Source organism: Pseudonaja textilis, chromosome 1 (assembly GCF_049901715.1).
Source record: "Pseudonaja textilis isolate UNSWEBS1 chromosome 1, rPseTex1.2, whole genome shotgun sequence".
Classification (NCBI taxonomy): Eukaryota; Metazoa; Chordata; class Lepidosauria; order Squamata; family Elapidae; genus Pseudonaja; species Pseudonaja textilis.
In genome coordinates this window covers 23,898,954-23,926,778 of record NC_141990.1, presented here as the reverse complement: position 1 = coordinate 23,926,778, position 27,825 = coordinate 23,898,954, and the positions used below count along the sequence as shown (strand labels likewise).

The window sequence follows — 27,825 nt, the reverse complement described above, 5'->3', positions numbered from 1 at the left end:
TTCATATAACATATGAAGACCTAAAGGTTTCAGGGAGTTTCAGTCCGTGGTGTGCTATTGTATAACCTGTACCTGCTTCTATTCCTCATTATTCAGGACTGCTCTTGCTAAGTATATAGTAAGGATGGTTCATCAGATGATTATTTTTGGTGCAGCAGATATTTGAAACTTTAAATTGAATAATTCTTTATTGCAACTGTTAACCAACCCATGAAACTATTAGGAAGAAAATAGCCACTTCAGAAGGCCTGTCAGGGCAACTTTAAAGAATAAAATATATTTAATTCATAGAAAAAGATAAACTAATTCCATAATCAGAAGCCTCCCAATACCATCCAGTATGAATCTTCCATCCTATGTAAACTTAATTGGCTTCTTCTTAAACCCGTCAGGATATTTAGGGTTAGTAACCTTTCAGCAAGAGTATTATGCCAATAAGGAATGCTTACATGATCTGTTCAATCAGTGGTTGAATAAAACAATCCGGATGGCTTAAGTGAAAGCACTAACTAAGGAAAGCTAGAAGAAGCCATCAGCAGGCAAAACCTTGCAGTCCTGGCCAGTCTCATGGGAGAATAGGACAGGTTGTGGACCTCCCAAATGAGGGTTTCTTGCTGGTTCTATTACTGTAATGGAATGAGCAAGAAACCCTTCTGTTTATTTCTTTTAAAGCAAAACATAACACTTCCTACAGCCCTTGGTTCCTGTTCACGTCTTTTTACTATTTCTGTCAAGCAGGGAATTGTTTCTCCATAGGCAATCAAGGGGAATAGAAGTTACAGCCTTACTGATGATTTGCATAGTCTGCATTTATACCAAGCATACAAGTACTCGTAGTTTAAAAGAAGGAATTTTGAGATTTTCTCATAATATAAATGGCCACCCCACTTTTACCATCGCCAAATGGAGTTTTGCAAACTTTTGTTCTTTAAAAAATGTCTTTTAACCAAAGACAATACTATCTGTCTCCACATTGATTATTAGCTAGTCTGTTGTTTACTGCCTTGCCTAAGGGACAGATAAACAGTGGAGGCATAACTAGTAAGATGTGCCTCTCTTAAATATTTCCATTTTGACCATTTTCTTTCCTTCCTCCTTCCCAGTTCCTTTGGCTTGTAGAATGAAGTCTCTTCATTAGTGGCTGAATGTATTCTTGATATCTACTGATAACCCTGTTTCACAAACATATACAATCAGAGAGGTTTAATATTGTTTACAAGGGAAAGGAGGATCCCTGAAAGTGTTGGATTTTCTTTTTGTGAAACTCCTCCAACTCCTGAGATAGCAAAACATTTCTCAACCATGTATGAAAGTATTAACAGTTTTCCCAATTGGCTGGCCTGTATTGGGAACACAGTCATTTAAGGGGAACAGAGAAAGCTCTGAATCTTTCCTAAATACTGAAATAAAAGCCCCATTGGCAGTGTTACCTTCTGATATTTAGCAATATGATTATCCCCTAGGCTCGTATTAAGACTTTCTATGAGTTGCATGGAGAAGCTGGGCAATGGCTGTAGGTACTGTGTTACTAAATGAGCCATTTAGATTTAGCTATAGAGTACAAGGACTGAAAAATCCAACAAACAAGGACTTAAGTGCTTGCATTCTTAAGTGGATTTTACCAGGAGACATTTGTATCCTGCTCTTTTCTCTGAGGTTCTCAAGAGAAGTAGCCTTTTAGCATTATATCATAGCCATTGTTCATGTGAAGTAGAGAATTTTGCTCCAGGTCTACTCAAGAGGCTTTGTAACTCTGTAAAGGTTTAGAGCTGGGTCTTTCTTCCAAGTTCACTGTTCTGGTTTCTACAACAAGCTGGCTTTGCAAAACCAAAAGAATATAAACAGTGTTTTTTTAATGCAGAAATTATTGTGTTAACAAAATCTCCCTTGTGCAAACCCAGAAAGCATTGAAGGCAAGTGATTAGATTCATATAGTTTGCTTAATCTTTAACCCGGATTAACAAAATGCAGTTGTGGTTTTAGAAATACGAGTCAATGGATGGAAGTATTTGGGTGGCCTTGTTCGGGTTTAGAAGCTAAACAGGATACATTTTAGTTAGTACCCAGAAGGGACAATTCCAGGGCTGAAAGTTACAAAGTTGGAAAAAAACATTTCCAAAGGAGGCAATGGAAAACTGCTCCATATTGTTAAAAAATTTGGATGATTTGTGTAGTCCCCAGGATCTAGGATTTTTTTTTAACCTTGGCTCAATATGTGATAGCTCGCTTTGCATAACATGCTAAAATAATGACTGGGGTTTGACTGAACCATATGCCAAGACCTTGAGTTCTAGACTTGCCTTGATAATGAAGCCAGCTGGGTTATCTTGGCCCGGACATTCTCTCTTAGCCCTAGGAAGGAGGCAAAAGTAAAGTTTTTTTCCCCCCCAAAATTCAGGGGCTTGTTCAGACAGTTGTCCTGAGTCAAAAATTGACTTGAAGACAAGCACAAACATTTTCAGTGAGCGGTAGTATTTTAAAAGAAATCTTTTCCTCCTATTTTTAAAATTGTAAAATTAAAAAAAACAAGCGTGCAAAATGCAACAGGTAAAATAATGTAAAAAATAAATAGATAAATACTAAAGTACAACTTAATAAACAAAATTAAACAAGACTTGCATTTTTTAAAAAGCATGATTACAAACCACACCATTTTTCATTTTAAAATTTATGCCCTTTCTTAGGCAATATACAGGGACTCTCAATTTTATTCTCCTGATGTCAGAAAATTAGTGAGGGGCCTTGGTGCTCTCTGAGCTTGGTTGTTTTCTTGCAGATGTTTCATTACCAAACTAAGTAACATCATTAAGACCGCAACAGCCACTACATAGGACAAACAGAAGACCAGCAGAGCGCATTCATGAACACCAACTAGCAGTTAGAAGATATGATGAAAACTCCTTAATTTCACAATACATGGACAGACTTAAGATTAGTTTCAACTAGGAAACTTTGACCATGGTAAACCAAGCCAAGACCACTCCTACCAACACTGACAAGGGAAACCATTAAGAATATAAATTGAGAGCAAAGCCCACTCCCTACTAGCACTGATGATGTGATATCATGCAGTGCACTGCAATGTTTGCAACAAAACTAGCTCAGAAAGTACCAAGGGCCCCTCACCTAATTTTCTGACATCAGGAGAATAAAATTGAGAGTCTCTGTACGTTGCCTAAGAAAGAGCATAAATCTGGATAGTTCAATCCTGAGCTATAAATATTCTCTTCTATCAAAAAAATAGGTACTAAACAAGCCTCCCTAGAATTGAGCATTAGCACCAAGACAATTACTTTCTGAGTAGCTATCACTAAAGAGGAGTAACTAAAGCAGAGTTTTTGTTAAACTTTATAGGCAGGTTGAGATAGTATGATCCTAAGAATTGAAGAGTTATAAAGATCAAAACCAGTATCTGAATTTAGCCCTATAAATAAGAAGCCGCCATTGCTTTCAAGCCATGAGAAACTAATAGAATCCCAGAACTAATAAGTGGATGAAGGTTGCATTGTCAACACTCTTTAAGAAGAGGAGGTGAAGAGCTAATGGCTGTAAACCTCTCCTAATGACAATTAATATTACCTGAATTAATATTTTGTAACTTAATGAGTTGAATGAACCCATTTTTAGTACTTTAGGATTAGTGTACCACAGTATATCATACAGACTCAGAAGATACCACAACTATCAAATCTGTTATGTGAATGCAGCCAAAATATACCGTATTTCCCTATGTATAAGCACCCCCTTTGTATAAGCCACCCCCCCAATTTTTGGACTGTGAAGTTTTGAAAAAAATATTTTATTAGAGAAACAAGTTATGAAGAAAGAAAATTTACAAAGAAACAAAATTCGATGTCTAGATCTACAACTTCGGTCATGACGCCGAAAGCGGTGCGGGCGACGCTAGCAATCTACGCATCGGAACGAGAGTAGGAACGAAGCATTCAGGCCGATGCCTAGCGTATGCATTTCTATCGCGTACTCGCACTCGTAATCGTATCATCACGTACAATTTTTACAAAAAAGTACAGCATACTGCTGGAAAACCAGTTTATTCCTACTTTATTATTTTATGCATTTTTCACGTATAAAAAGTGTACCTGCTTTGTATATGCCACCCCCCTACTTTTTGGGCTTGAAAATTTTGGAAAAAAGGGGTGGCTTATACATGGGGAAATACGGTAGTTAAACTAACTGCTTTCTATTGAACTGATGAAGCTTCTTGGAAGAGAAATGGAATGTCTTCCTCTTCCTCCTCAAGGAAAAAACAGTTCAGTTGCCTTTTGTTCATAGAAATCTTTTGAGATTTCTATGAACTATTGCAACATTAAGAGGGCATGGTTCTGATTCTTTTAAACCTTGTCACGTTATGCCTGTTCTGTGGAGTAATCTCTCCCCCTCTCCCCAAAATATACCACAGGCCGCTCCTCTTCTTGACTTTAGGAAAGCTGTTAAAACCCACTTCCCCCAGGCATCCTTTCCCCAGGCATCTTGAGATACTCTAATGGAAGCCTTTATATAATATTGTTCATTAAATAGGGGTTTTCTTCTTTGATTCGTTCGTTTTTCTGCCGTATGCTGCCCAAAATCACACTGCTTGAGTTGGGCAGCCTTATCAATCTTAAAAAGTGAATAAATACAATAAAATACTAATAACAGTAGAACCTTGTAGTTTCAGAATTCAAGAGAATATCTAGCTTTATTAGAGATTTCCCATTGTGTTCTGTTTTAGGTCAGACAGAAACCCTCTATTTTTCATACCTTTAATCTCAGGAACACAATTCTTTCATTGAACTCCTTTTCCCCCTTCTTTTCAAGTAAGCAACAGAAACACGTTTACTTTAGAGGAGGCTCAGTTCTCAGAAAGTCAGACACTATCCTTCTCTAATACAGCCCAGAAATAGTGCACAGTGTACACTGTGGGCTTCCTGGATACCTCCTTCTCTTCCTGTAGGTCAGCCTTCCCCAGAACCACTTGGGCATGATCTACAGAGGGCTTCAGCCCCCATGATACCTAACTCAAGAGACGAACATACAAACAATTAAAACATCACTTTTCTTCAGAAATGTCTAATCCTTATTTAGTTCTTTTTTTTATAAAAGTATTTTATTTTTATAACAACAAAAAACAAACATAAAACCTTCTTTCTACTCCATAGTGTGTCAGTTGGGTACATATTTCTTTGTGCATAAAATAATGTTATCATACATATTTAACTTGTATATGTTTATAATCATTCTAATCAGTATTTTATATTGCATATATCACTTATTCTATTATCCTTAGCTTTATAATTGTTGACTTTCAATAATATATTTCAAATTCATTTTCTTACTCTAACTCATCCATTTATCAATAACAATATATTATACTATACTTATATAATTCAATTCTTTACTCTTCTATCCAGCCATTCATAAAATAAATTCCAAATTTTACAATAGTCTTTTCTTCTTGTTCTCTAATTGCCATTATCAATCTACTCATTTCTGCACATTCCATTGTTTTCTTAATTATTTCCTCCTCTTGTCGGAATTTTTCATTTCTCCAATTTTGTGCAAATACAATCCTAGCTGCTGTTAATATATTGATAATCAAATACGTTAACTCTTTGTTATAACCCTCAGGCAAAATTTCCAATAAAAATGTCTCTGGTTTTAAGTCTATAGATTGTTTAATCATCTTCTCCAGCCATATGTGTATTCTAGTCCAATACCTAGCCTCTGTGCATGTCCACCACATGTGGTAGTATGATCCTGGTGACTTCTGACATTTCCAGCACTTCCCGACTTGTCTTTAAACATCTTAGCAATTCTCTTTGGGGATAAATGCCACCTGTAAAACGTCTTATCTCTTTATAGGCCGTTGACATAGTTAATTTATAATTTCTAGACCATAATATCTGCCATTTATCTAAATCTATTCCATATCCAAAAAATTTCCTCCACGCAATCATTAATCCTTACTTAATTCTGTAGTTTCAGATTTCTTGCATGTAAAACAAAAAGAATTTCTTACATCAGAAAGCGGGCACATTACCCTGTTATCCTTCGAGGGCTATTTTAGATTATATTCTTTTCAGGTCTAGAATACCCACCACTATATTTCCTGAAGACAAGAAAGAATTATGCTGTGTCCAATAACCTTTCACTCAATTGGTAGGTCAGCTCAGGATGATGGAATTAGTAATCTGGCAGCAACATGGGAAAAGTTGTTTTAAATCCATTTGTTGTCAGTGATAAATGTGTTTATCTCTTCTGATTGTGGGAATGAAATAATCATTTATTTGAATATTTTCCATATGCACAGAAGGTTGTCTTTGCTATGCCTGCCTAGGTATTATATTGGTCAATTTCATACAGTATGCTATCCAAGACAGTTAAAAATCTTCAGGTTGTGTTTACACAATGTGCAAAGTTGATTAGTGTCAACTTTGATTACTTTTTTTTCTGCCTCACACATTAAATGAAATCAGTGGTTTAGTTTACTTTAGAGCAGGGGTAGTCAACCTTTTTATACCTACCACTCACTTTTGTATCTCTGTTAGTAGTAAAATTTTCTAACCACCCACCAGTTCCACAGTAATGGTGATTTATAAAGTAGGGGACAAAACCCCTACTGCCCACCATGAAAGCTGGAACGCCCACTAGTGGACAGTAGGGACCAGGTTGACTACCACTGCTTTAGAGTGTAGTTTTGCCTGAACGTAGAAAGTTAATGCATTCAGGTTGAGTTGTGCCAACCTGTAAGGTTTTGGTTTTAGAAATACACAAACCCAGTCCCTTAATAGCAATAGCACTTAGACTTATATACTATTTCACAGTGTTTTACAGCACCTTCCAAGTGGTTTACAGAGTCAGGATATTGCCCCCAACAGTCTAGGTCCTCATTTTATCAATCTTGGAGGGATGGAAGGCTGAGTCAACCTTGAGCCAATCAGGAACGAATTCCTGGCTGTGAGCAGAGCTAGCCTGCAATACTGCATTTTAATCACTGCGCCACCAACTCTCTTAACCAACTCCCTTCCCTTGGACTTACTGGATCACCACCATAGCCCTCAGTTCCTAACACAGCAATCCTAAAATGATGAAATATGCTTCATGACATGATGAGAACACATTTTCATACATACACTGTATGTAAGTATGTAAGGGGCCAGATTTTGTCACAACACACATGATGTCATTTCACCACTCCATATGGATGCCTATGGTTGCTCTATCTATCCATCTTTGTGAAGCTGTTAGCATTAAAAACTTAGCATTAAAAACACCATGGGCAAATAGGCGGCAATATAAATCCAGTAAACAAATAAAAACTGGCATGAGCAAAACAGAATGAAGGTTGAAATAATTTACCTAGTAAAGAAATTGCATATGTTGGGTGGCTTCCTATCACTCAAGAAGCTGGTGGGGCGGGATTAAGATACAGCAAATGAATAGCTGTTTTACTTCGCTTCTGATATAAATACTAGATCACATGTGTATTTTTCCAATGCATATATAACAGAAATTAAGAAATGTGGCATTATAAAGTCCAAAAGCTGTGAAGAGAAGAACACTTCTATTCCAAAGTATACAAAACATTCTGCTATGTACTTGAATATTTATATTTATTATTTGCTTTCCCCCTAAACCATTCTCCAAGAACCTGTGCTTCAAAACTCAGGCAGATATTGTACCTCTGCTATACAGGTAATTGTTGTCTTACAGCTACAATTGAGCCCAAAATTTCCATTCCTAAACAGGACAATAAATGGTTGTAAGTCAAGGACTACCTGAACATTAAAGTGAGCTGGGTTTTTGTTTTTTGCTTTTGTTTTTGCTTTTGGATGAGACTGAAAAAGATGCCACTGCAATTCAAAGTCAACTTGTTACACAGTGCAGTTGTTAAACTTTTTGTTTTTGTTCAGAACCCTAAAAAGAGTGAGCTGCTTTAATGAGTAGCACAGAGAGGCACATAGTACTTGTGGGGCTCAGGACATTTTCTGAATACACTTCCATTTTCCTTTATTGTTATTCTTTTTTGTATTAGTTCAGCTGGCATGCCCTGTTGAGGAGGGAAATATATCCAGGACACATGTTTCCTTAACTCTGTACTTGAAGAAAACTCACAGGAATCCCACCTGAGTATCATGATGCAAAAATTAAGCAGTTGAATCTTTAATATATGTTTTGTTATTTTAAAAAGCCCTGCATCTAAAAGAAATGAGTCTTAGTTTGCATGACATGACTAAATCAGATCAGTTTAGTAAGTTTAATTTTAATTTGAGTGGGGTTTGTTTTTTGAATATTGTTAAGCTAGTTCACTTGATTTGCTTATGCTTCATTGATTGTTCAAATACAGTAGTATTTGGCCAGGAAGTTAAGCAGGGATGTATTTCTCACCTATATACACATTAAATTCTGGGTCCTGTTTTTAAAAATGAAATATTTACGATACCTGCTTAGTTTTAAAATTGGTTAGTTCATATTATACATGACAGGAGCTCTTACCCATGACTATATTTCAAGCGTTAAGTTAAACATAAAAATTGTAGGCCTTCCTTATGCAAATACTTCACAAAGTAACTGAAGTAATCAACTGAAATGTTTTGGTAATTACTTTTATCACTGCTAAGGGAAGTAGTAAACAGCATAATACAATACATAATAGTCATTAGCCAGTATGGATAAAGGAAAAGCAAAGGCAGGCTCACAGGTGCTCTGTAAAAGCATCTATTCAAAGTAATTAATCAACAGAATAGAAAAGACCATTGGTGAAAAAAGTTAGATGATGAAGCAAGGGGTATTTTACATAACTTTGCACCTAAAAGGTATCAAAGAAATGCTAGATATTTTGTGGGGAGAAAATTCTTAGTTGAGTGCACCTACAGAAGACTCATGATGACTCTGGAAACTGTCCTTGATCACTCTGGGAATTGCCCATCTAATCAGGGAGTGGCGAGGGGGAGGAAATGTTTTAATGCTGGCCCCAGGTCTGCATTATGGGTCTTTTATTTGTGTTTTGCGAGAGATCTTTCCAATGCAAGGTAAGAGTGTTTCAGAATTGAAAGTACAAACTGAAAGTAAAGAGCTGAAGAAGCTTCTTGGATGAGAAGAGAAAACAGAAATCCAGTTGCCTCTTGAAGAAAGCACCTTTGGTACAATGTAATAAATGGGGGGGAAAAAATCAGTAAATCAGTTCAGAGGAGGAGACATTTTACTTGGACAATAAGGATTGCTAAGTGTGCATTTGTTTTTATGATGCCAGTGTCTCAGTTTAAAAGTTTAGATCACTTATGATTAGCGCTGATCACCAGCTTGACTTGCTGTTCTGTCATCAAATATGATGTGCCTATGTGCCTGTGCATATAGCAATGTCTGGGAAAGAAAGTATTTGATTTCAACCTTTTATTTTGTGTATGGAAAACACTAAGTATTTTCATATGAGGCTCTACAGAAATCCAGTTCTGTTACCTCTGATCATAATTCAAAATGTGATATATACAGTACTTGGCAATGACTAGAAATCCTATTAAATTTAGAGCAGCTCCATGTGAAGAAGATAAGTATTCGTTTTAATCCAGATATTTGTGTGTATGTATGTATATAGGCAGGAACTAGTTTCTACCGTGCTCTCTTGTTACTGTCATCCTTGAGATCACTGTGATGGCAAAGAATTGGAAAATAACAGAACTGATAGGCATTTGATGTATTTACATTTGGCAATCCATAGGAAAGTTTCCAATTATCCTTCCTTTGTAATATTTATGACATTTAAGATATGAAAAAACTTTTTAAAAAATTCCTTTGGTTCAGGCCTCTTCCCATCTTGAGACACTGCTTTGATAATTTTATTTTTCTCTTTCTTGGAACATATTCTTCTCTTTAGAAAAAAGGGGAATGGTCTTAAACCTTCCTAATAGTGCAACTAGAGATAAGCATGCTTATAATAATAAATATTTAGTAAGAGTTTTGTGCTCATTTCTAAATGTGTACTAGAAGCTACTTCTACACAGTTGTTTTTGTTTGGAATTTGCCTGAGGTATGCAACTCACTATTCGAGGTCAGAGTTCAGGATTCTGGTTGCCCAACTTGGATTTAATGTGACACTTTAGCCCTGCATTGAGACATCCTGTGATCTCAAAATTATTTTTTGCAGCCTCCAGAGACTATGTGGATTATGCTGTCAAATTTCATCAGTGTGCTTGCTGAAAATCATCAGTTTCCTGTTGTTTTGAGGCAGGAAATCAAGAAAATTGTAACATAACCATAAAATATGCTTTATGCCACTTAAATACACACTGAATGTTTTATAAAAAACCAGTTTAATGTATGATATTGTAGCCTGATGCTCCTCCGTGCTTTTGTTGCTTCTGGTTTGTTTTACAGGTATTAATATATTTATATTTTATTTGCCTTATTTGAAATTGGACAAAATCTGTTTTCATCTATGTTGCCATCAGAGATCTAGCACAACAGATGGTATAGTAATATTTGACATAAACATAAAAAACCAAACAAAAGTCTAATTAACCAGTACTCTCTACTGTAATTGTAGTTCTACCAGGTGTACAACATAACTTAGATTATATTGCACTTTCCCCTATCTACTGTGGTGTTTGATCCAGCTGAAAATTGCTAAGTGTAGTCTCTGATTGCCCAAATATTACAATTCTTGATTCATCTATTCCAGAAAATATTGACAGCTCCTGCATTTTCATGGAAACACAATTATATTCCTAACAGAAAAGGCAATTAACTGACTAGGTATTTTATGGTTAGGTACAAAGCAGTGTAGAGCTATTTTCCTGCACTATGAGGCATATTTTTATTTTTTCATAGTAGGATTGCCCACCCTGATTTTCTTCTCTCTTTTTAGTGTTTTTACTCTTTTGTCTGTCTGTCTTATACTGCTCTGTTATGGAATGTGGGATTGTCCCAGTGGGGCAAACTTGTCTCCACCCAGGCAGTCATAGATTCAAGTTTTTCATTTCCTGCCATAGACAGGAAACAAGCCAGCAGTCCCTTCTATCACCACAGTCCCCTTACTGTGGGAATATAAATGATTTCATTCTGATTTTTCTGAAGACAAATGCAAGATGAGTTAGACTTCCCTCAACTGATGCTCTCCAAAGGCATTTGAATGCAGCACTTGCTATCCTTTTAGCCGTGTTTTTCGCACTTGGAAACTTTAATATAGATGAACTTCAACTCCCAGAATTCCTCAGCTAGCAATAAAATATAGGCTGGATTCACACAACATGCCCAACACATTTTCATTGTGTAAAAGCAACTGTTAGATGTTTTTTTTTTTAAGCTTGCCAAGTATGGGTTAGTAGAAATATGACATATGGAAGATATGAGGGCTGGGCAGACTGTTGTAAATTGTACAGCAATTAAAAATAATATATAGTATATAATTCATTCTCTCCTGTTCAAAAGATTATGTCGGGTTGCATTATGGTAAAATATCTAAATCTCTGGTGGTTTATATGATAGACTTCAATCCTGGAGTCCTTGTAGATTCATGTGCTAAACAATCTGGTACATATAAAACAGTGCAATTGTTCAAATCACCTAGACTTGCTTTTTTAAAAAAGTGTTCCTAACTTTAGAGGGATTAAGTGAACCTATGTTTCTGTCATAACGCCTGTATTCACACAACATGCATTATCAGAGATTTGAATACTTAATACAGGTAAGTCCTTGACTTACGACCACAATTGAGCCCAAAATTTCCATTGCTCAGCAAAATTGTTGTTAAGTGAATTTTGCCCCATTTTATGACCTTACTTACCACAGTTGTTCAGTGAATCACCGCCATTTATTAAGTTAGTAACACAATTGTGCCCCATTGACTTGACTTGTCAGAAAGTCACAAAAGGCGATCACATGACCCTGGGAATTGCAAGCATTATAAATACATGTCAGTTGTCAAGCGTCTGAATTTTGATCACTGCCCATGGGGATGCTACAACAATCCTGAGTGTGAAAACCAGTCCTAAGTCATTTTTTCCAGTGCCATTGTAACTTTTTAACAGTCACTAAAAGAATGGTTGTAAATCAAGGAATGCCTGTAGTTGTACCTACATAAAATGCTATAAGTGTTATAAGCGGCTTAATATAATGTGTAATGCCAGTCCTTTTGGCTATTTTTTTACTCAATGTGTTGTGAGGAAGCAGAAAATAGATTAATTAAGTAACCAAGTTTAGTACATTGTTGTTGCTAGTTGTGAAGTGTCTGACCCATTGCAACCCCATGGACAACATTCCTCCAGGCCTTCCTGTCCTCTACCATCTCCCGGAGTCCATTTAAGCTCACGCCGACTGCTTCAGTGACTCCATCCAGCCATTTCATTCTCTGTCGTCCCGTTCTTCTTTTGCTCTCAATCTTTCCCAGCATTAGGCTCTTTTCCAGTGAGTTCTTCCTTCTCATTAGGTGGCCAAAGTATTTGAGTTTCATCTTCAGGACCTGGCCTTCTAAAGAGCAGTCAGGGTTGATCTCTCTACTGGTTTGATCTCCTGACTGGTTTGATTGCCTTGCAGTCCAAGGGACTCGCAGAAACCAGCACCATTATTCAAAGGCCTCAATTCTTTGGCGCTTCCTTATGGTTCAACTTTTACAGGCAGACGTTGCAACTGGGAAAACCATACATATGTCAGAGTATATTCATGAACTGGAATAGAGCATGGTAACAAGATCAGCCAATGAATAGGCATAGCAACTAAGTCAGCCAATGAGAACTGTTTGGAAACTGAAACTAGAAGTAGCCTAGGAAACTGAAACTAGAAGTAGCCTAGGCGTGGCTCTATATTAAGCTCTGAAGCTATGTTGAGCTCTGAGTCTGGCTGTTGAAATGAAACTGCTTCTCTCTTGCTTGCCTGCTGAAGACTGGAGCTCTGCTCTGAACTTGCAACATGTTTCTGTCTGAGTTTGCTCCATGTTGGAGAAATCTACAACTGGTTTGTAAAATTTACTTACTATGTTTATAAAGATGTTAAATGAAGCATCAGCATCCGCGTTTATTTTTCTGACGCTGAATTAACGTTGAAAAGCTCTGAATAACATTGCCTTGACTCTACGTGCTTTTGTGGCAGGGTGATGTCTCTGCTTTTTAGTATGCTGTCTAGATTTGCCATAGCTTTCCTCCCCAGGAGCAAGCGTCTTTTAATTTCTTGGTACGATATGAGAATACAATTATTGAGAGATCAAGGATTAGAGTAAAACTTTAAAAACTTAATTCAGAAATAAATTCTTCAAGAACGTTCTCATGACTCTCTACCTTCTTAACTCTGTTCTTTCTGCAGGCTGAAAAGAAAGCTAAGGTAATTGCTGGAATGAATGCTGTGGAAGAAACACCACGGAGCGAGCCGCAGAAGGAGGAGGAGGAGGCTAGCCCACCAGCCTCACAGCAGCCAACTGACCCTGCTTCTCCCAGTGTGGCTACTACCCCAGAACCTGTGGGGCCTGATGCTGTAGACAAGAGCATATCAAAGTCAGCTGATGATGAGCCAGAATATGAGGTGAATCAGAGACAGAGTTCTGCTCCTAGTATTTGTTTTCCCCATCATTCTAAGCTCCCGGGAATCCTTGTTCTTGAGGCATCTCTAGTTAGCCTTTCCTGTCTCCAAAAGGCATTTGTGGTTGTATTACGGCTAGTTGGATAAAAGGAAAACAAGCCTAGCAGGTGCCACCCATCAAAAGTGCCATGCTAGTGGAAGAAACCACCCCTGTTGATTCCTTTCTATGTACTGAAGCAGCAGCCAAGTATTAGATGCAGTGAATATGCACTGCAGATAGATGGAAGAGCCTGAAGGGGACACATATGATGATGAAGGACAAGGAGATGGAAGAGAAGAATGGGCTTAGGAAGAAGTTTGTTTAACATAGGGGTTGTGAGGAAGAGGTTACAGGAGGAGAAGAAAAGGGGGAAACGTGGAACAAATAAAAAGAAACCAATGGATGTAGGGAATAGATGAAGTTGAGTAGGTAAAGAAACAGGATGGCAGTTGTAGACTAGAGTGTAGACAAGAGCATATCAAAGTCAAAGAGCTAATGAGAAGTCCAAATCTTTTCACTTAGCTATTGATGCTGTCAGAAAATAACTTTTGGCATTGTTAAAAAAAGGTCAGCAGATGAATCCCTCTCTGATTCAGAAGAGTGAAAAATAAATAAATAAAATAAATTCCTGCCCATCTGCTTTTTCCTCCTATATAGTTTTTCAAGGCGCATCTCCTTGCCTTTCCCATTTCCTACATTCTCTTTCTTTCCAGTCACATTCAGGTTTCTTTCAAAGCATTGCTGACTCACCTTGTTTGTATGTGGCTCTCTGTTCTTCAGCATGTTCTCTGTGAATGATGCATATGGGATTGACAACTGTGCTGCAACCTTCATAAAAAGCATCCAAAATGAGGAGTTTTAGCAGAATCCCTGGCCCTCATTGAGTATTTATGTGTGATTCTCTTCAGTTTTTCCAATCACTATAACAATTCGCTTTTTTTTTTCCTTTTCAACTGCAGGATGGCCGGGGATTTGGGATTGGGGAGCTGGTGTGGGGAAAACTGCGTGGATTCTCCTGGTGGCCAGGCCGCATTGTTTCCTGGTGGATGACTGGCAGGAGCCGGGCTGCTGAAGGTACCCGCTGGGTCATGTGGTTCGGTGATGGGAAGTTCTCTGTGGTAAGTGACTGAGCTCAGGCTGGGTTTTCTGAAAAGGTCCCAAACTGGAAAAAAGACTTCCTCCAACCTGCTTCTTTGTATGAACAGTCCTTCTTGTGCTCTTATTTTATTATTTTATCTGTTTTATTTCTAATATTTATATGCCAACTTTCAAGTACTGAAAGCAATCCTTGTATAATTATTAAACATTTTAAAAGCCAGCTGAAAATAGCACAGCTATTTTGTGCTAAAATAGCATTTTTGTGCTAAAAAATAGCAGATAGAACTGCCCACTGAAGAAGTTTTTATTTGGGGCAAGGACTTAGTTGGATATGTTTCCGTTCACATGTCTTTATGCCTATTTAGAAGCAGGTCTCAGACCCTGGACAATCTCCTATAACCGTGATGCTGCAGATTAAAAACATAGTGCTTCAGAGGTTAAAACCAGTGCGTTGAATTCAGAAGCCTGATCAATCGTTTATTAGAACATTAGAAAGTACAACCTGTGAACAACTTAAGGAGTCTCTTAGGGCTCTCCTTGGAGTGTAAAGGACTGCATACAATTCTGAGGCTTCAGGTTGTGTATCTGTGTCATAACCTTTAGTTTACAAGTTGTGCTTCCTGGATTAATGCAATATGCTAAGCCAGAATGAAAGTAACTACATTATGGTTTCGTACAATGTAAATTCACCCATTGTTTATTCAGCACTTTGTTCCATAAATGCAAGTATAGTCCAGTTTCCGAGTCCCAAATTAATCAGTGGTATTTTAAGGTTTTTGTTGTTTCTAAAATTGTTGATATGCTTGGTGCAACAATCACAAAACATAATTAATATACCGTAATACTGTTTCAATATATACTAAGGATTTGCAAGTTTTGCAATGCCACAGTCCCCTAAAATGTAAAACATAATTTAATTGTGGTTACAACTGGCAAGAAATATACACTACCTCTTTTTAAAAATTACATTTAATCTATGTATTAGTTAAAATGATTTATTAACTTTATAAAAAAAACTTTTTCACTGGAAATAAAAAATGAAATTTGGACTGTATTTTAATGGGAAATAATGATGAACTTGTTTGCTTTTTACAATTCATTTAAATTTTATTTTGAAAACAACCATTGTCATTTTTCATTCCTATTTATTTTGTATTGATATTTCTATTTTCAGCAGCAATTATAAGAAACTCTGACTCACAAATAGGAAGTTATTGGCTTTTATCAATACCAATAGATGGTTTATCTTTAGCTTTTTTGTTTCCATAAAAACTTTTTTCTATTTTGAAATCCTAGAGATTTAAAATAAAAGGTAAACATTTTGAATTATTATATATATTGAATTATTGTGTATACTTTTGCAGATTATTGATGTGTCATTGCATGTCACACTGGAAAATATAAATATTTCTGTGAGGCGGAAAAAATAACCGTTTTGACAAAATGGTTATGGATGTGTTAAAGAGAAATGTGTTTTGTTTCAAACAAAAGGCAAAAATGTCATGTTCACTTCTTTTGCTAAATTACTGGATCAGCCATTGTTTGGCAGAAATAAAACCTAGAACTTACTTTGTTGATCTGGGTTTTGACCAAAACAAAACCTTCAGAGACCATGAAGTAACTTGGCCATGTAGGCCACTGCACTTACTCCCATCCTCCTCTTAGCAACTGCAAGAGTGGGTTATCCCATCAGTCAAGCTGTCTGTCCTGTCAAGCTTGCCTTCCCGTTCTTCCCTTCTCTGCTTCTTTGTTGCCCTGTTATGGGATATCCCATCAACCCAATTCACTTCCCAATCTTCTCAAACTGGTGAATTAAGAATTAATATTAGGCTAATGAAAACCATTATGTAAATTATGTAAATGTTGGCCAGGAAGAAAGGGTCAAATTTCCACTGAGTTGAAAAAGTGTGGGAAATAATCTATATTGGAAAAGATAAAGTATAACTGTTCTAATCTGGGAATCCAGCAACTACAAATCAATTGAATTAAAAAAAATTCCAACAGAAAATATAAAATAAATATAAAAGTTATGGCCAATCACAAGATAGGACAAACTTAAAACTAATTTTAAGAGCTCGACAACACAGATTCCCTGAAGACAAAAATTCAATACTCCTATGTTATGTGAAGAAAATGTAGTTACAATATGTAAACAAAGATTAAACTTAGTCCAGTTCTAATCAAAGATTTAAAGAGAAATAGGGCATTGAATCAGATTTTTCTTCTTCTGATGTAATGTATTTAAATTTCTTGACTTTTGTAGAAGTTTTAAGTTTAAATCTGTGCCGAAGGAGATTGGTCCCAGCTTTCTCTTTATCTCTGCCTCCACTGTCTTTTTTCTTTCCCAAGAGAAATGCTTGTAGTTTCCCAAAAGCTGCTTCTTCCTGAAGAGGGAGAGGTTGGGGTAAATCCGCCTTTTCCTTACTCATGCGAGAGAAATATTTATTTGGTGTATCCGACCGTGTCTGGTGTGATAGACAGGGAAAAAGACTGCAATATTGAGAATGCTCTGTGTGCTTGATGGGTTCAGGATGGATGAAATAATTGCATTAAGTATATGCAGTACACATTTCGTGATAGCCATCCTGCTCCTTAAATCCACAACCCCAAAACACTTTTTTTTTTTGGGGGGGGGGGGTGGCTCTTAAAAAGGACGTTTTGTGCAGTCTTCCATTCTGTTCCCCTCTTCACAGCCTTCTGTGAGGCTGTGGAGGAAGCCAGCCTTAGAGACCCATGCTATTCATAGGGAAGAAATAATTTATATCCGTGATCTCTTTGTTCTGGCAGGTCTGTGTGGAGAAACTGCTTCCACTCAGCTCCTTTGCTAGCGCCTTTCATCAGGCCACATACAACAAGCAGCCCATGTACCGAAAGGCCATTTATGAAGTACTGCAGGTAAGTGTTATCTTTGTCGTTCCTCTGGGACTTGTTTCCCTGGCAGTCTTTCACCTGTAGTGACTAACTTTTGTGGTGGAATAAGGATATCTCAGCCTACAGGACATGAGATGGACTGCTCATAGATGGACAGAAATAATCTTCAGACTCATCCCTGTACCATCTCAGATTGGCTATCCCAGAGAATGGAAAAAAAAAATAGCTCACTGTATCGTTATGCCATTAAATAATTTGAGATAGTTCATGGAAGCAAGCAAAGCTGTTCATTAAAAGAGAAGGGAATAAAAATGAGAAGAAGAGAAAGGAGGGAAAACTCAACCACACTTTTGGGGATACATGAACAATCTGGCTTTTGAGAAAATAGCTTCCTATGTGGATAAAATTCTGTTTTCCCTCCTGTATTGTCTTGGACAGCTTCACTGATTCAAAAGAATGAAAGAAAGCCCAATACAGCATGTGGAGATTGGGGAACATCATTTTTGTTGATGTAATATAGTGGTTCAAGCCTTGGACTAGAAACAGGAATCCAAGTTCCATTTTGATCAGGGAATTCAGGGATGATGCTCAGCTTAACCTATCTAAACCAATCTATCTGTTTGGGATTAAATTAAAGAAGATTCTATGGAGTTGACCTAGCCTGAGAGAAAAAGTGGGATATAAATACAATAAAATAAATTATGGAGCTCAGAAAAGACATCTGTACAAACTGTACAAACCATTCAATCCAGAATCAATTGACCCTTCTGTCCACCTGTCTCCCCGCCAGGTGGCCAGCAGCAGATCAGGCAAGATCTTTCCATCCTGTCCAGAGAATGATGAAACAGACACATCCAAAGTGGTTGAAATCCAGAACAAACAGATGATTGAATGGGCTTTAGGAGGGTTCCAGCCATCTGGCCCAAAGGGATTGGAGCCTCCTGAAGGTAATGAAATGGAGCTAAACCATCACAGCCCCCACAGCCCCTCTTCCATAGGATAACAGGCGGTTTTGGCCCATTTGTCTCTGAGGTGTGGTAGACTCATGTTCATTCTAATAGCAGGATTTCACAGGACAAAAAAACAATCGTATAAACAACTCTTTGGAGGTTAGCACACTGTCATATATCACAAAGTCTGGTGACAGATAGGCTTCCAGATCAAAAGAATCAAAGCTTGATTTCCCACACTGCTTATCTTGCTGCCATACTGATGACCTTCTTTCTGCCATCTCAGAGGAACGCAATCCCTACAAAGAAGTTTACACGGAGATGTGGGGGGAACCAGAAGCTGCTGCCTATGCTCCTCCTCCACCAGCCAAAAAACCAAGGAAAAGCACAGCTGAGAAGCCTAAGGTCAAGGAAATCATAGATGAGCGCACCCGAGGTACGTCTGGGACAGAATGGAATGGGTAGCTTGGAGGTGGTTGGCTTATCCCAGCTAATCTCCACTTTATCTCTTTTTTTTTTCAATCCCAAGCTATATTTGAGGATAGACGAGTAGTCAAAACCACTATGTACTTCTAGCTCTCAATATCCTTTCTTACTGCTGTTTGTGGGACCATTGGGGCACGCTGTAGGTGTCCCTACCCCCACCCCTGCAGAAAAAATGAAATTGGAAGGATTAAAAAATCCCAGTTTTTGCCTTTGACAAGTCCACACTTCACATAAAGCAAGATGTAGGGCTTCCTAATGTTCATCTGTTTTTGGGGGGTGGGGGAGTGCATGCCATTCTTACAGTATCTGGATAATTGGCTTTTTTCTCCCATGCCTCAGTCTTTCAATTTCATCTTCTCCTTTCCCCATATTGCAGCACACATATTTGCTTCTCTTTTCCTATCTTTCACTGAAGTGTCTTAAAAACCCATTCTGAAGCTCAAAGGACTCGCCCTCCATTCTCTGACTTGAGAATTTTGATACTGGAAGGAGAAGTGGGAAATGCTGCCACAATCCCATGATGGTTAGATAGTATTGCAGTGATTTTCTGGACGTCTTTCCAGATTATAACAAAGAAGCTGTAACAGGCCTTTGTAAAAAAACATAAAACCCAGAAAAAAATGCAGCTCTTGGATAGGATTATATACAACAGCAAATAAATCATGAATTTCATCCTGATCTAAACCAGGGACAAGCAACTTTCTAGGGGCCAAATTCCATATTAGCTTCGTACAGCCTGCCAAAATTATACTTAAAAATGGGTGGAGCCAGGAAAAATGTGAATAGGTAAAAGGGGAGAATGATGGGTCCTCCCATTCTCCAAAAATACATTCAGTCTAACTCTGTAATACAAAGGCAATATTTTTCCTTGTTTTCACCAGTTCCATAGCTGAACTCACTGAAGGAATATAAATTAACAGAAGAAAATATTGGCTGTGTTCACCCAACACACTTAACCTAATTATAGATTTACTGTCAAGGGTGTACAGTACATAGAACCATAAATTAATTATGTAGGCAAAATTCATTTACAAGGCACAAAAAACATAACCAGAGTTAACATTAACCAAGTAAAATGTTGTACGACTATATCAGTTGTACCTAGTTAAGCCATTGTCTTATTGATGTGAACTAAGCTGTCTTCCCTTTTTTCATCTTTAATATTAGAACTTATTCTAATTGGAATTCATTTAGGTCCAAAATCATCACATTGCATCACCAAAGTTTTTTGCAGCAAATGCTAAGTTAAGGCTTTGATTCATGGACACAGATTAGGCCTTTCTGGTTGTTCTCAATTTCAGCTATATTTATGGATGCTGTGGAATTTCTTGATTGCCTATTTTAACAAATTCTTTTTCTGTTTTAGAGCGTCTTGTTTATGAGGTTCGACAGAAATGCAGGAATATTGAAGGTGAGGTTAAGCAAATATATTCTTTGTCCTTCCCCATATTAAATTATGTACAGGACATGGCAACCAATTGGATTCCTCCCTACTCTGCTGCAAGTATTTGTCTCCAAAATTCAAGATGATCACCACAGCTGCAGTTCAGTAGTTAGCAAATGGATCCTTCTGCCATTAGAGTTTGTAGGCTCTGGGTAGGCTTGAAACATATCACAAATAAAATCATTAATAACACCCAAAAGCAGCCCAGCACTTTCACAGTTGAGCATAGGGAAGGGCTTTTATGGATCTCCTCTCTCTAATGGAAAAGACCAGGATGATCCATGCTCAGGGAGCCTATTGCTGTGTGTGGTTTTGAAAGAGGAGAATGCTGCCATTGAGTCAGAAGGCATAGAGAGTGGTATCTTTCTCAGTAGCCCAAGGTGTAATGAATTTCTTTTCTTTCCTCACTCAACAACTACACCACTTCTCAGATATCTGCATTTCCTGTGGAAGCCTAAATGTCACCCTGGAACACCCTCTCTTCATTGGCGGAATGTGCCAAAACTGCAAGGTAAGAATGTACAGGACACAGGAGCAGCCTGGAAGAGGAGAAAGAACAGAGACGGAAGGGTGACTTCGGGGGTGGTGGGGTAGTCAACTTGTTATAGAGACTGTAGAACTACAAAAAGACAAAGGCAATTAGGGCAAAAGGAAAGAAAACCCCTTACTGGAAAAAAATTAAATTTCTTCCAATTCCTGTCATGGTTCAAATACCTTCCTCCTTGGATGAAATTGTAATCCTGTCAGACAAAAACTGATCATAGCAGTTGGCAGCTCTGTGATCAGCTCTTGTCTGATGGTTACATATTTTTTTCTGAGCAAGTACCAAATTTACTTCCACTATGGATATCTGGAGTGTATCTAGCAACATCTACTGTATTGCTTTCTGTTCTACATCTGTAAGATAAAATTTAAAAAAAAAACACTCGTGGTTAGTGTGCTACAAAATACTTTTATGATGGGAGAAACTAATATCTCGGGCCTAGAAATATCTCTCACGCCTTTGTTTCCTTAGAACTGCTTTTTGGAATGCGCCTATCAATATGATGATGATGGCTATCAATCATATTGCACCATCTGCTGCGGTGGCCGTGAAGTCCTTATGTGTGGGAACAACAATTGTTGCAGGTGAGTCACATAGTGCTTTATAAAGATTGCATCTGTGTTACCCCCACCCGCCACCCCAGTGGTCCTTTTTAGTGTAGTGTCACCTTTAGTCAAATCCTCTCCTTTGCGTTTTTGCATTCAAGGAAAATTAATATAACTTTTGCATCTTTTCTGTGGAAAATTGCCCAGAGGAAGAGTCTGTGTCTATCTTTTCAGTTTCTATTAATTGGAAAACCATAACTTAGGAAAGGAAAAGAAAACTAGGATCAATGCAGTTTAAAGGCAGGCTTAAAAATTGGGAAAATGTATTTGGAATGAGGTGGCTTGTATGCTCAACTTGACTTTTCAGTATTTTCAGCCAATCAAAGCCTGGGTGATACTGGCACTAAGAGAATATGCCGGAATTCCAAAGCTACTGTTTGTCTGTTACATCCTGAGCTGAGCACATTCCACACTTAGCATTAATTATTTTGGTTTGCAGATGCTTTTGTGTAGAGTGTGTGGACTTATTGGTGGGTCCTGGGGCTGCTCAGGCAGCTATCAAGGAAGATCCCTGGAACTGCTACATGTGTGGCCACAAGGGTGTCTATGGCCTGCTCCGGAGACGAGAAGACTGGCCCTCACGCCTTCAGATGTTTTTTGCCAACAATCATGATCAAGAGTTTGTGAGTTCAGCATGGAATGGAGGTGGGGATGGGGACAAAGCCTTTGATATCAGGAAAATTCAGAAGGCAAGAGAAATCTGCAAATACTCTCAGGTTTCTCTTGTTGCTTGCAGCCCCCTAGTATACTAGCTACCTGAACCAGTCAGCCAGTGGCTCTTAAGTCTAGGACTGCTGTTGAGCACCAACTCTTGGGAAAATCAGGAGCCTTCTGTTATCTCCCTGTGGTGACTGTTGCCACAGCTTACGCTGCAACCATTTCATGCTGCTCCTTTGCTTTTTGCAGGATCCACCAAAGGTTTACCCTCCAGTCCCTGCTGAAAAGAGAAAGCCCATCCGGGTGCTGTCACTTTTTGATGGCATTGCCACAGGTGAGTTCTGATCCTCCTAATATCAGAAAAAATGTGGTAGCATGAATGCCACATGGGAATAACAGTAACACTGTGGTTTTTATTTTCCAGGACTCCTTGTGCTAAAGGATTTGGGCATCCAGGTGGATCGATACATAGCATCTGAGGTGTGTGAAGATTCTATCACAGTTGGGATGGTCCGACACCAGGGCAAGATCATGTATGTTGGGGACGTCCGCAATGTCACTCAGAAACATGTACGTGGAGCTTTGATGGGGAGGCTTCCTTTTGGCTTGTGTAACTGAGGCTGGCACAGCCCCAGATGCATCTTCCTCCTGCACCTGACTATTGAATCTTCATATGTTACAGATACAGGAATGGGGTCCCTTTGACTTAGTGATTGGAGGGAGCCCCTGCAATGACCTCTCCATTGTTAATCCTGCCAGGAAAGGCCTTTATGGTAAGTGCTACCATCCATCTCTTCTATGGTTTACCCAGGATATGTTGTTTTAAAGCAGTTGATCCAGGGATAAGGAACTGTGGTCCTCCAGAGACTACTTAACTACAGCTTGCAGCATCCTTTGTTGATAGTCGTGGATTGCAAATAATGGGAAGTATAGCTCGACAGCATCTGGAAATTAAAATATATTTCTCTTCTGTGTTACTATCTCAGATACCCTGAGGATTTGAAAGAAAATCCATATGCATGTTGCTCCTTAGCACATCACGTACTTATGATAAAAAAATCTGATAGGATTAAAACAAGGCTGGTTTTAGTGATTAATGTATGAGATTACATAAACAGAACTTTAATATTTCAAAAGATGCCAGTTAACCATGGAGGTAAAATTCTTGAGCTTCAGAATGCATCTTTGTAATATAAAGAGAAATTGGTGTAATTGAGTAACACACAGCCTTTACAACAGAGAAATCAAGTTAAAACTATGATCCGGGCATTGCTTTTACTTTATATTGTCATATCTGAAGCAGATAGATCCTCTTCGGTGCTTTCAAAAGTCCCTAGGCTCTATAAGTCAGATTTTAATGGTTACGGAAAGGAAACTGTTGGCCTGCGTCTCAATTCCTCTTGCGAGCATCATCCACCTCTCCCTGCCTTTGCTTTCCTAACCCAGAGGGCACAGGTCGACTCTTCTTCGAATTCTATCGTCTCCTTCATGAGGCCAGACCCAAGGAGGGAGATGAGCGACCTTTCTTCTGGCTGTTTGAAAATGTGGTGGCCATGGGCGTCAGTGACAAAAGGGACATCTCTCGCTTCCTAGAGGTGAGGTGAGGTGAAGTGAGGGGCTCTCCCCGTTAGCCAGCCTTAGGATGCTCCTGGGTAGAAGAGCAAGCCTTACGTGCCATGTAGGGTAGGCGAATGGGACCATGGCCATAAAGATGGAATGGGTCTTGGGCAAAGCAGCATCACATTTTAGTCACCCCCTCGCCTCCTGGCAAGATCTGCATTATTATCACCTTATCTCCCAGGTTTAGGCAGTCCTTCCTGCCACTGGAGAAAATTATGGACTTTGCAGGTAGACTCTTTTAACTCAGGGGTGTCAAACTCAATTTCATTGAGGGCTGCATCAGTGATCTCAGGGGAGGTGTGTGTGGCCAGCTCAACATCAGTCGTGTCGGGGGTGCTAGTGCCAGCGAAAACTGGTTGTGACAGCTTCCTGCAACCCTCTGCCAGCGCAGTCTTCCTGAGCTCGTTTTCACTGGCAAAGGCACCACGGACCGGTCCTTCACTATTTCCAGAGTGGCCCCACAGGCCAGATCTCAGCACCCCATGGACCAGATCTGGCCTGCCGGCTTTGAGTTTGACACCCCTGCTCTAACTCAACTAGATAAAGAGGGAAGGCAAATTTTTAGAAAAGTTACATTTTTAAATTAATTAAAAAGTCAAAACCGCATTATCTTGTGTAAAGACTGAATCAAAATACACAATTCATTTTAAGTTTTATGGGCCTTCCCAGTTGACAAAGCTCCACACTATTCATAGCCCACATTGTTCAGGACTGCATGACTGCATGATCTCACTGGAGACACCCAGAGAAAGTACTTCCAGTAATTGTTTCTGGAATGAAACTGCTTGCTGCTTTGCCACCTATCCCATACTTTGATCATATGCATGCATGGCACAGCAACATGGGGAGTCCCTTCAAGCTGTCCTCAAAAGAATATTACACCTTACCATTTTACACAGTAAGCTTGGTCAATCACCCTCCAAATCATTGAGCCCTAACCTTGTGGTCCCTGGATTTGGGATGGACTGATATCGAAGCTATTAACTCAGATACAGTAACCTCAACTAACAATTTATACAAGCTTAATACTTGATGGCTAGATGTACATATTCTTGTTGTTTTCTTAGAACGGTATAGAGAACAGCATAGAAGCCATTAGCATCTTCTTGTCTACTCCAGTATATATACATACATGGGATGATACATAGTTGTAACCCTGATTATAAGGCACCAGAATGGCCAGGACTGTGACTGAAGTAACAGAACGGGGGAGCAGGGAGAATCTTGGAAAAGTTCAGATGGCCTGAAGAAGCCTGAGAATCACCTGTTGCAAACTTCAAGAAGTACCTCATTCTGATAGTGTGACTTCCCTTGCCTCTCTCCTTTTTACAGTCTAATCCAGTGATGATCGATGCCAAAGAAGTCTCTGCAGCCCACAGAGCCCGGTACTTCTGGGGAAATCTGCCTGGCATGAACAGGTCAGTTAATAAGCATAAGCTACCTACACAAGCGTCAACTACCAGCAGATGAGTCACTGTTTTGTTAAAGTATTAACCTGTTCAATTATTGATGCTTTAATATGTGAAGAATTGCTTGGCTGGATTCTCTCATTACCCTTCTCATATCTATTGAATAGCTTTAACATGTGTGGACTTCAGTTCCCAGAATTCCCCAGCCAGCTGCCAAGGTTGGTCACCTTGTGGTGAGATGAGTGGCAAATAAATTTAAAAAATAAAAATAAATAAGGTTGAGAAACACTAATCTAATGTCTATATTTGCACAAGTTTTGATTCTTCTATGGTTTTAGTATTTTTAATAAAAGATATTATTTGTAGCTCAGGATTGAACTGTGGAGTTCTTGGTGTTTTCCGAGTTTGGTTGTTTGCTTGCAGACTTTCATTATGCAGCTAGGTAAGATTGCTAGTTTTGTTGTGATTTCTCAAGCCTCAAATCAACTTCAATATATTTTGCTGATAATTCTGTAGGTTTGAGCAAATATTTCATCGGCACAACTTATTTATTTTTATTTATTTATTTATTTAGCAAATTTATATGTTATATGGGTGTTGTTGGGTATGCTGTCATACTTTGACCAATTCAGAGCAGTTTTGATAATAGCACAAGTAAAAAACACTAAGTCTAAATGACAATTTATGAAGATAGGCCCAGATCAATCATCTATGTTGAAAGCTTATCATCAAGGGATTGCTTCTGCTGCCTTGTGAAAGACAAGCTAGAAGGGGACATCCTGTGTCTTGGGAGTGTTAAGGAAATTTGCAGTGGGGAAAAGGAACAATTCATTACAAATTTGGGGACTGGGGGAAGTCCCAGGCATTTACAAATTGATTCATTACCCCATGATAAATTTTCATAGAGACAGCAATGTGGTCAGTCCTAACCCTAACCCTAGTCCAGAAACAATGACAGAGGAAGCTTTTTGAAGAGACTTTAATGGTCAAGAGACTGAGCTATTAACAGCAATCAGCGACATGGCTAAATACAATGGTTCGCTGTACTTAATGAGATATAGGCACTAAACAAACAGCTTGAATGTAATTGAATGTAAACAAGAAGAGTTGCAAACAAGTATACTTGTTAGGTAAAAGCCAATAATGAGCTCCATTTGAAATACTTAAAATCTCTTCAGTGCGCTGGGAAAAGTAACGGAATAACAATGGTAAAGCAAGGATTGAAGAACAAAAAGGAAGAAAGTATGAAGTTAGACTTGTCCTTTTTTGAAAGGAGAAGAGCTATAGTAACAACAGTAGCAAGAGGATTTACAAAGTAAAAGGCAAAGAGACATGGCCCTTGGCATGGGGCAGAGGGGCACCATTGAGAAAATATGCCTCAGGGTCTTTATTTGATGAGGTTATGAGTCATTAGAAGACCCAGAAGTGGTGCTAAAGGCAGGCTAAAAATATCTTCATAAATGTTGTCCCATGGTTTTTAAATTAAGGGAAATTTCTAAGAAGTAATTTTGGCATATCCTGGGGGAATGGGGGTCGTGGAGCGATTTGTAATAGCTTATTTGTGAGACGAGAATCTAGTTTGCCACTGTGCCACTGTGATGCTTCTTGTGTGAAACAATGGAGTCTGTTTTTGTGTTTGTGTGTGACATTATTCAAGACTGGGGAAAATGTAATTGGATCAGACAATTTTAAGAACTTTCTTGGCCTCAACAAAACTTTTTGTCCATTTTATTTAGCTTGAGAAAAATGATTCAATAAAGTAATCCTGATTCATAAAATAGTAATGATCCAAAACAATCCTTTCTGTTTTTATTGTACAAATGCTTTAAAAGAGAACTTTCAGAGACAGTACCGAAAAGAGCTGAGATTCCTAGGAGCTAATTATGTGAACCTGGTTTTCCTACAGGCCGCTGGCTTCAACTATGAATGATAAGTTGGAATTACAAGAGTGTCTGGAACATGGCCGGATAGCTAAGGTGAGCATGAGAAACCAAAATGAGTTTCAGTGTAGATGTCTTCATGGAAGAGTTTGGAAAGAGAACATCAAACATCAAACAGAGCATCTTCTCAAAGCTCAAGAGGCAAAGAGAGAAAACAGAACCCACCATTGATTGGCAATAGCTTAGAGAGGCCTGATTTTACAGTCATTTTCGTACTATGCAGAAATTAAGGCTAGGAAGAGATAATAATTATGTTGATGGAAGGCATTGGAAATAGCGCAGACACTGCCCGCAAGCCAAAGAGTTAGCTCAGAGGTAGTTTTATTATGCATGATTACCTGCTAATAAATCACTTTTTGTTTTGTCTATCTTGTCTTCCCAATGTAGTTCAGCAAAGTACGAACCATCACCACACGTTCCAACTCCATCAAGCAAGGCAAGGACCAGCATTTCCCTGTCTTTATGAATGAGAAGGAGGACATCCTGTGGTGCACCGAGATGGAGAGGTGGGAATGGTGGGGGCTGGGCTTGCCTTCTTTCAAGAAGAGCTTGCAGCACATAACCTTTCTACGGAACCTGTCCCCCCGTATGGCTTAGTTGTGGCCTGGTTATATGTATTAACACCGTGCTCACCCTTAGAAAGGCCTCTCTTGCC

At 38.6% G+C, this 27,825-nt stretch overlaps 1 protein-coding gene across 9 annotated transcripts in view; it reads left to right on the top strand.

Moving 5' to 3' along the window:
- The window catches only part of DNMT3A (DNA methyltransferase 3 alpha), a 124,530-nt gene that overhangs the window by 92,013 nt on the left and 4,692 nt on the right, over window positions 1-27,825 (top strand). For 4 of the 9 annotated variants that reach the window (XM_087929022.1, XM_087929006.1, XM_087929011.1 and 1 more), the window contains exons 8-24: window positions 10,145-10,243; window positions 13,294-13,509; window positions 14,506-14,664; window positions 17,432-17,539; window positions 18,306-18,462; window positions 18,752-18,901; window positions 20,318-20,362; window positions 20,827-20,906; window positions 21,411-21,523; window positions 21,984-22,167; window positions 22,451-22,535; window positions 22,626-22,771; window positions 22,884-22,974; window positions 23,648-23,796; window positions 25,154-25,239; window positions 27,137-27,206; window positions 27,558-27,676. In XM_087929022.1, coding sequence (XP_087785148.1) covers window positions 10,145-10,243; window positions 13,294-13,509; window positions 14,506-14,664; window positions 17,432-17,539; window positions 18,306-18,462; window positions 18,752-18,901; window positions 20,318-20,362; window positions 20,827-20,906; window positions 21,411-21,523; window positions 21,984-22,167; window positions 22,451-22,535; window positions 22,626-22,771; window positions 22,884-22,974; window positions 23,648-23,796; window positions 25,154-25,239; window positions 27,137-27,206; window positions 27,558-27,676 — 2,057 coding nt within the window. Of the gene's footprint in view, window positions 1-10,144; window positions 10,244-13,293; window positions 13,510-14,505; window positions 14,665-17,431; window positions 17,540-18,305; window positions 18,463-18,751; window positions 18,902-20,317; window positions 20,363-20,826; window positions 20,907-21,410; window positions 21,524-21,983; window positions 22,168-22,450; window positions 22,536-22,625; window positions 22,772-22,883; window positions 22,975-23,647; window positions 23,797-25,153; window positions 25,240-25,397; window positions 25,491-27,136; window positions 27,207-27,557; window positions 27,677-27,825 lie in introns of those variants that run through there. The other 5 variants (XM_087929038.1, XM_087929041.1, XM_087929029.1 and 2 more) reach the window with 2 other exon arrangements.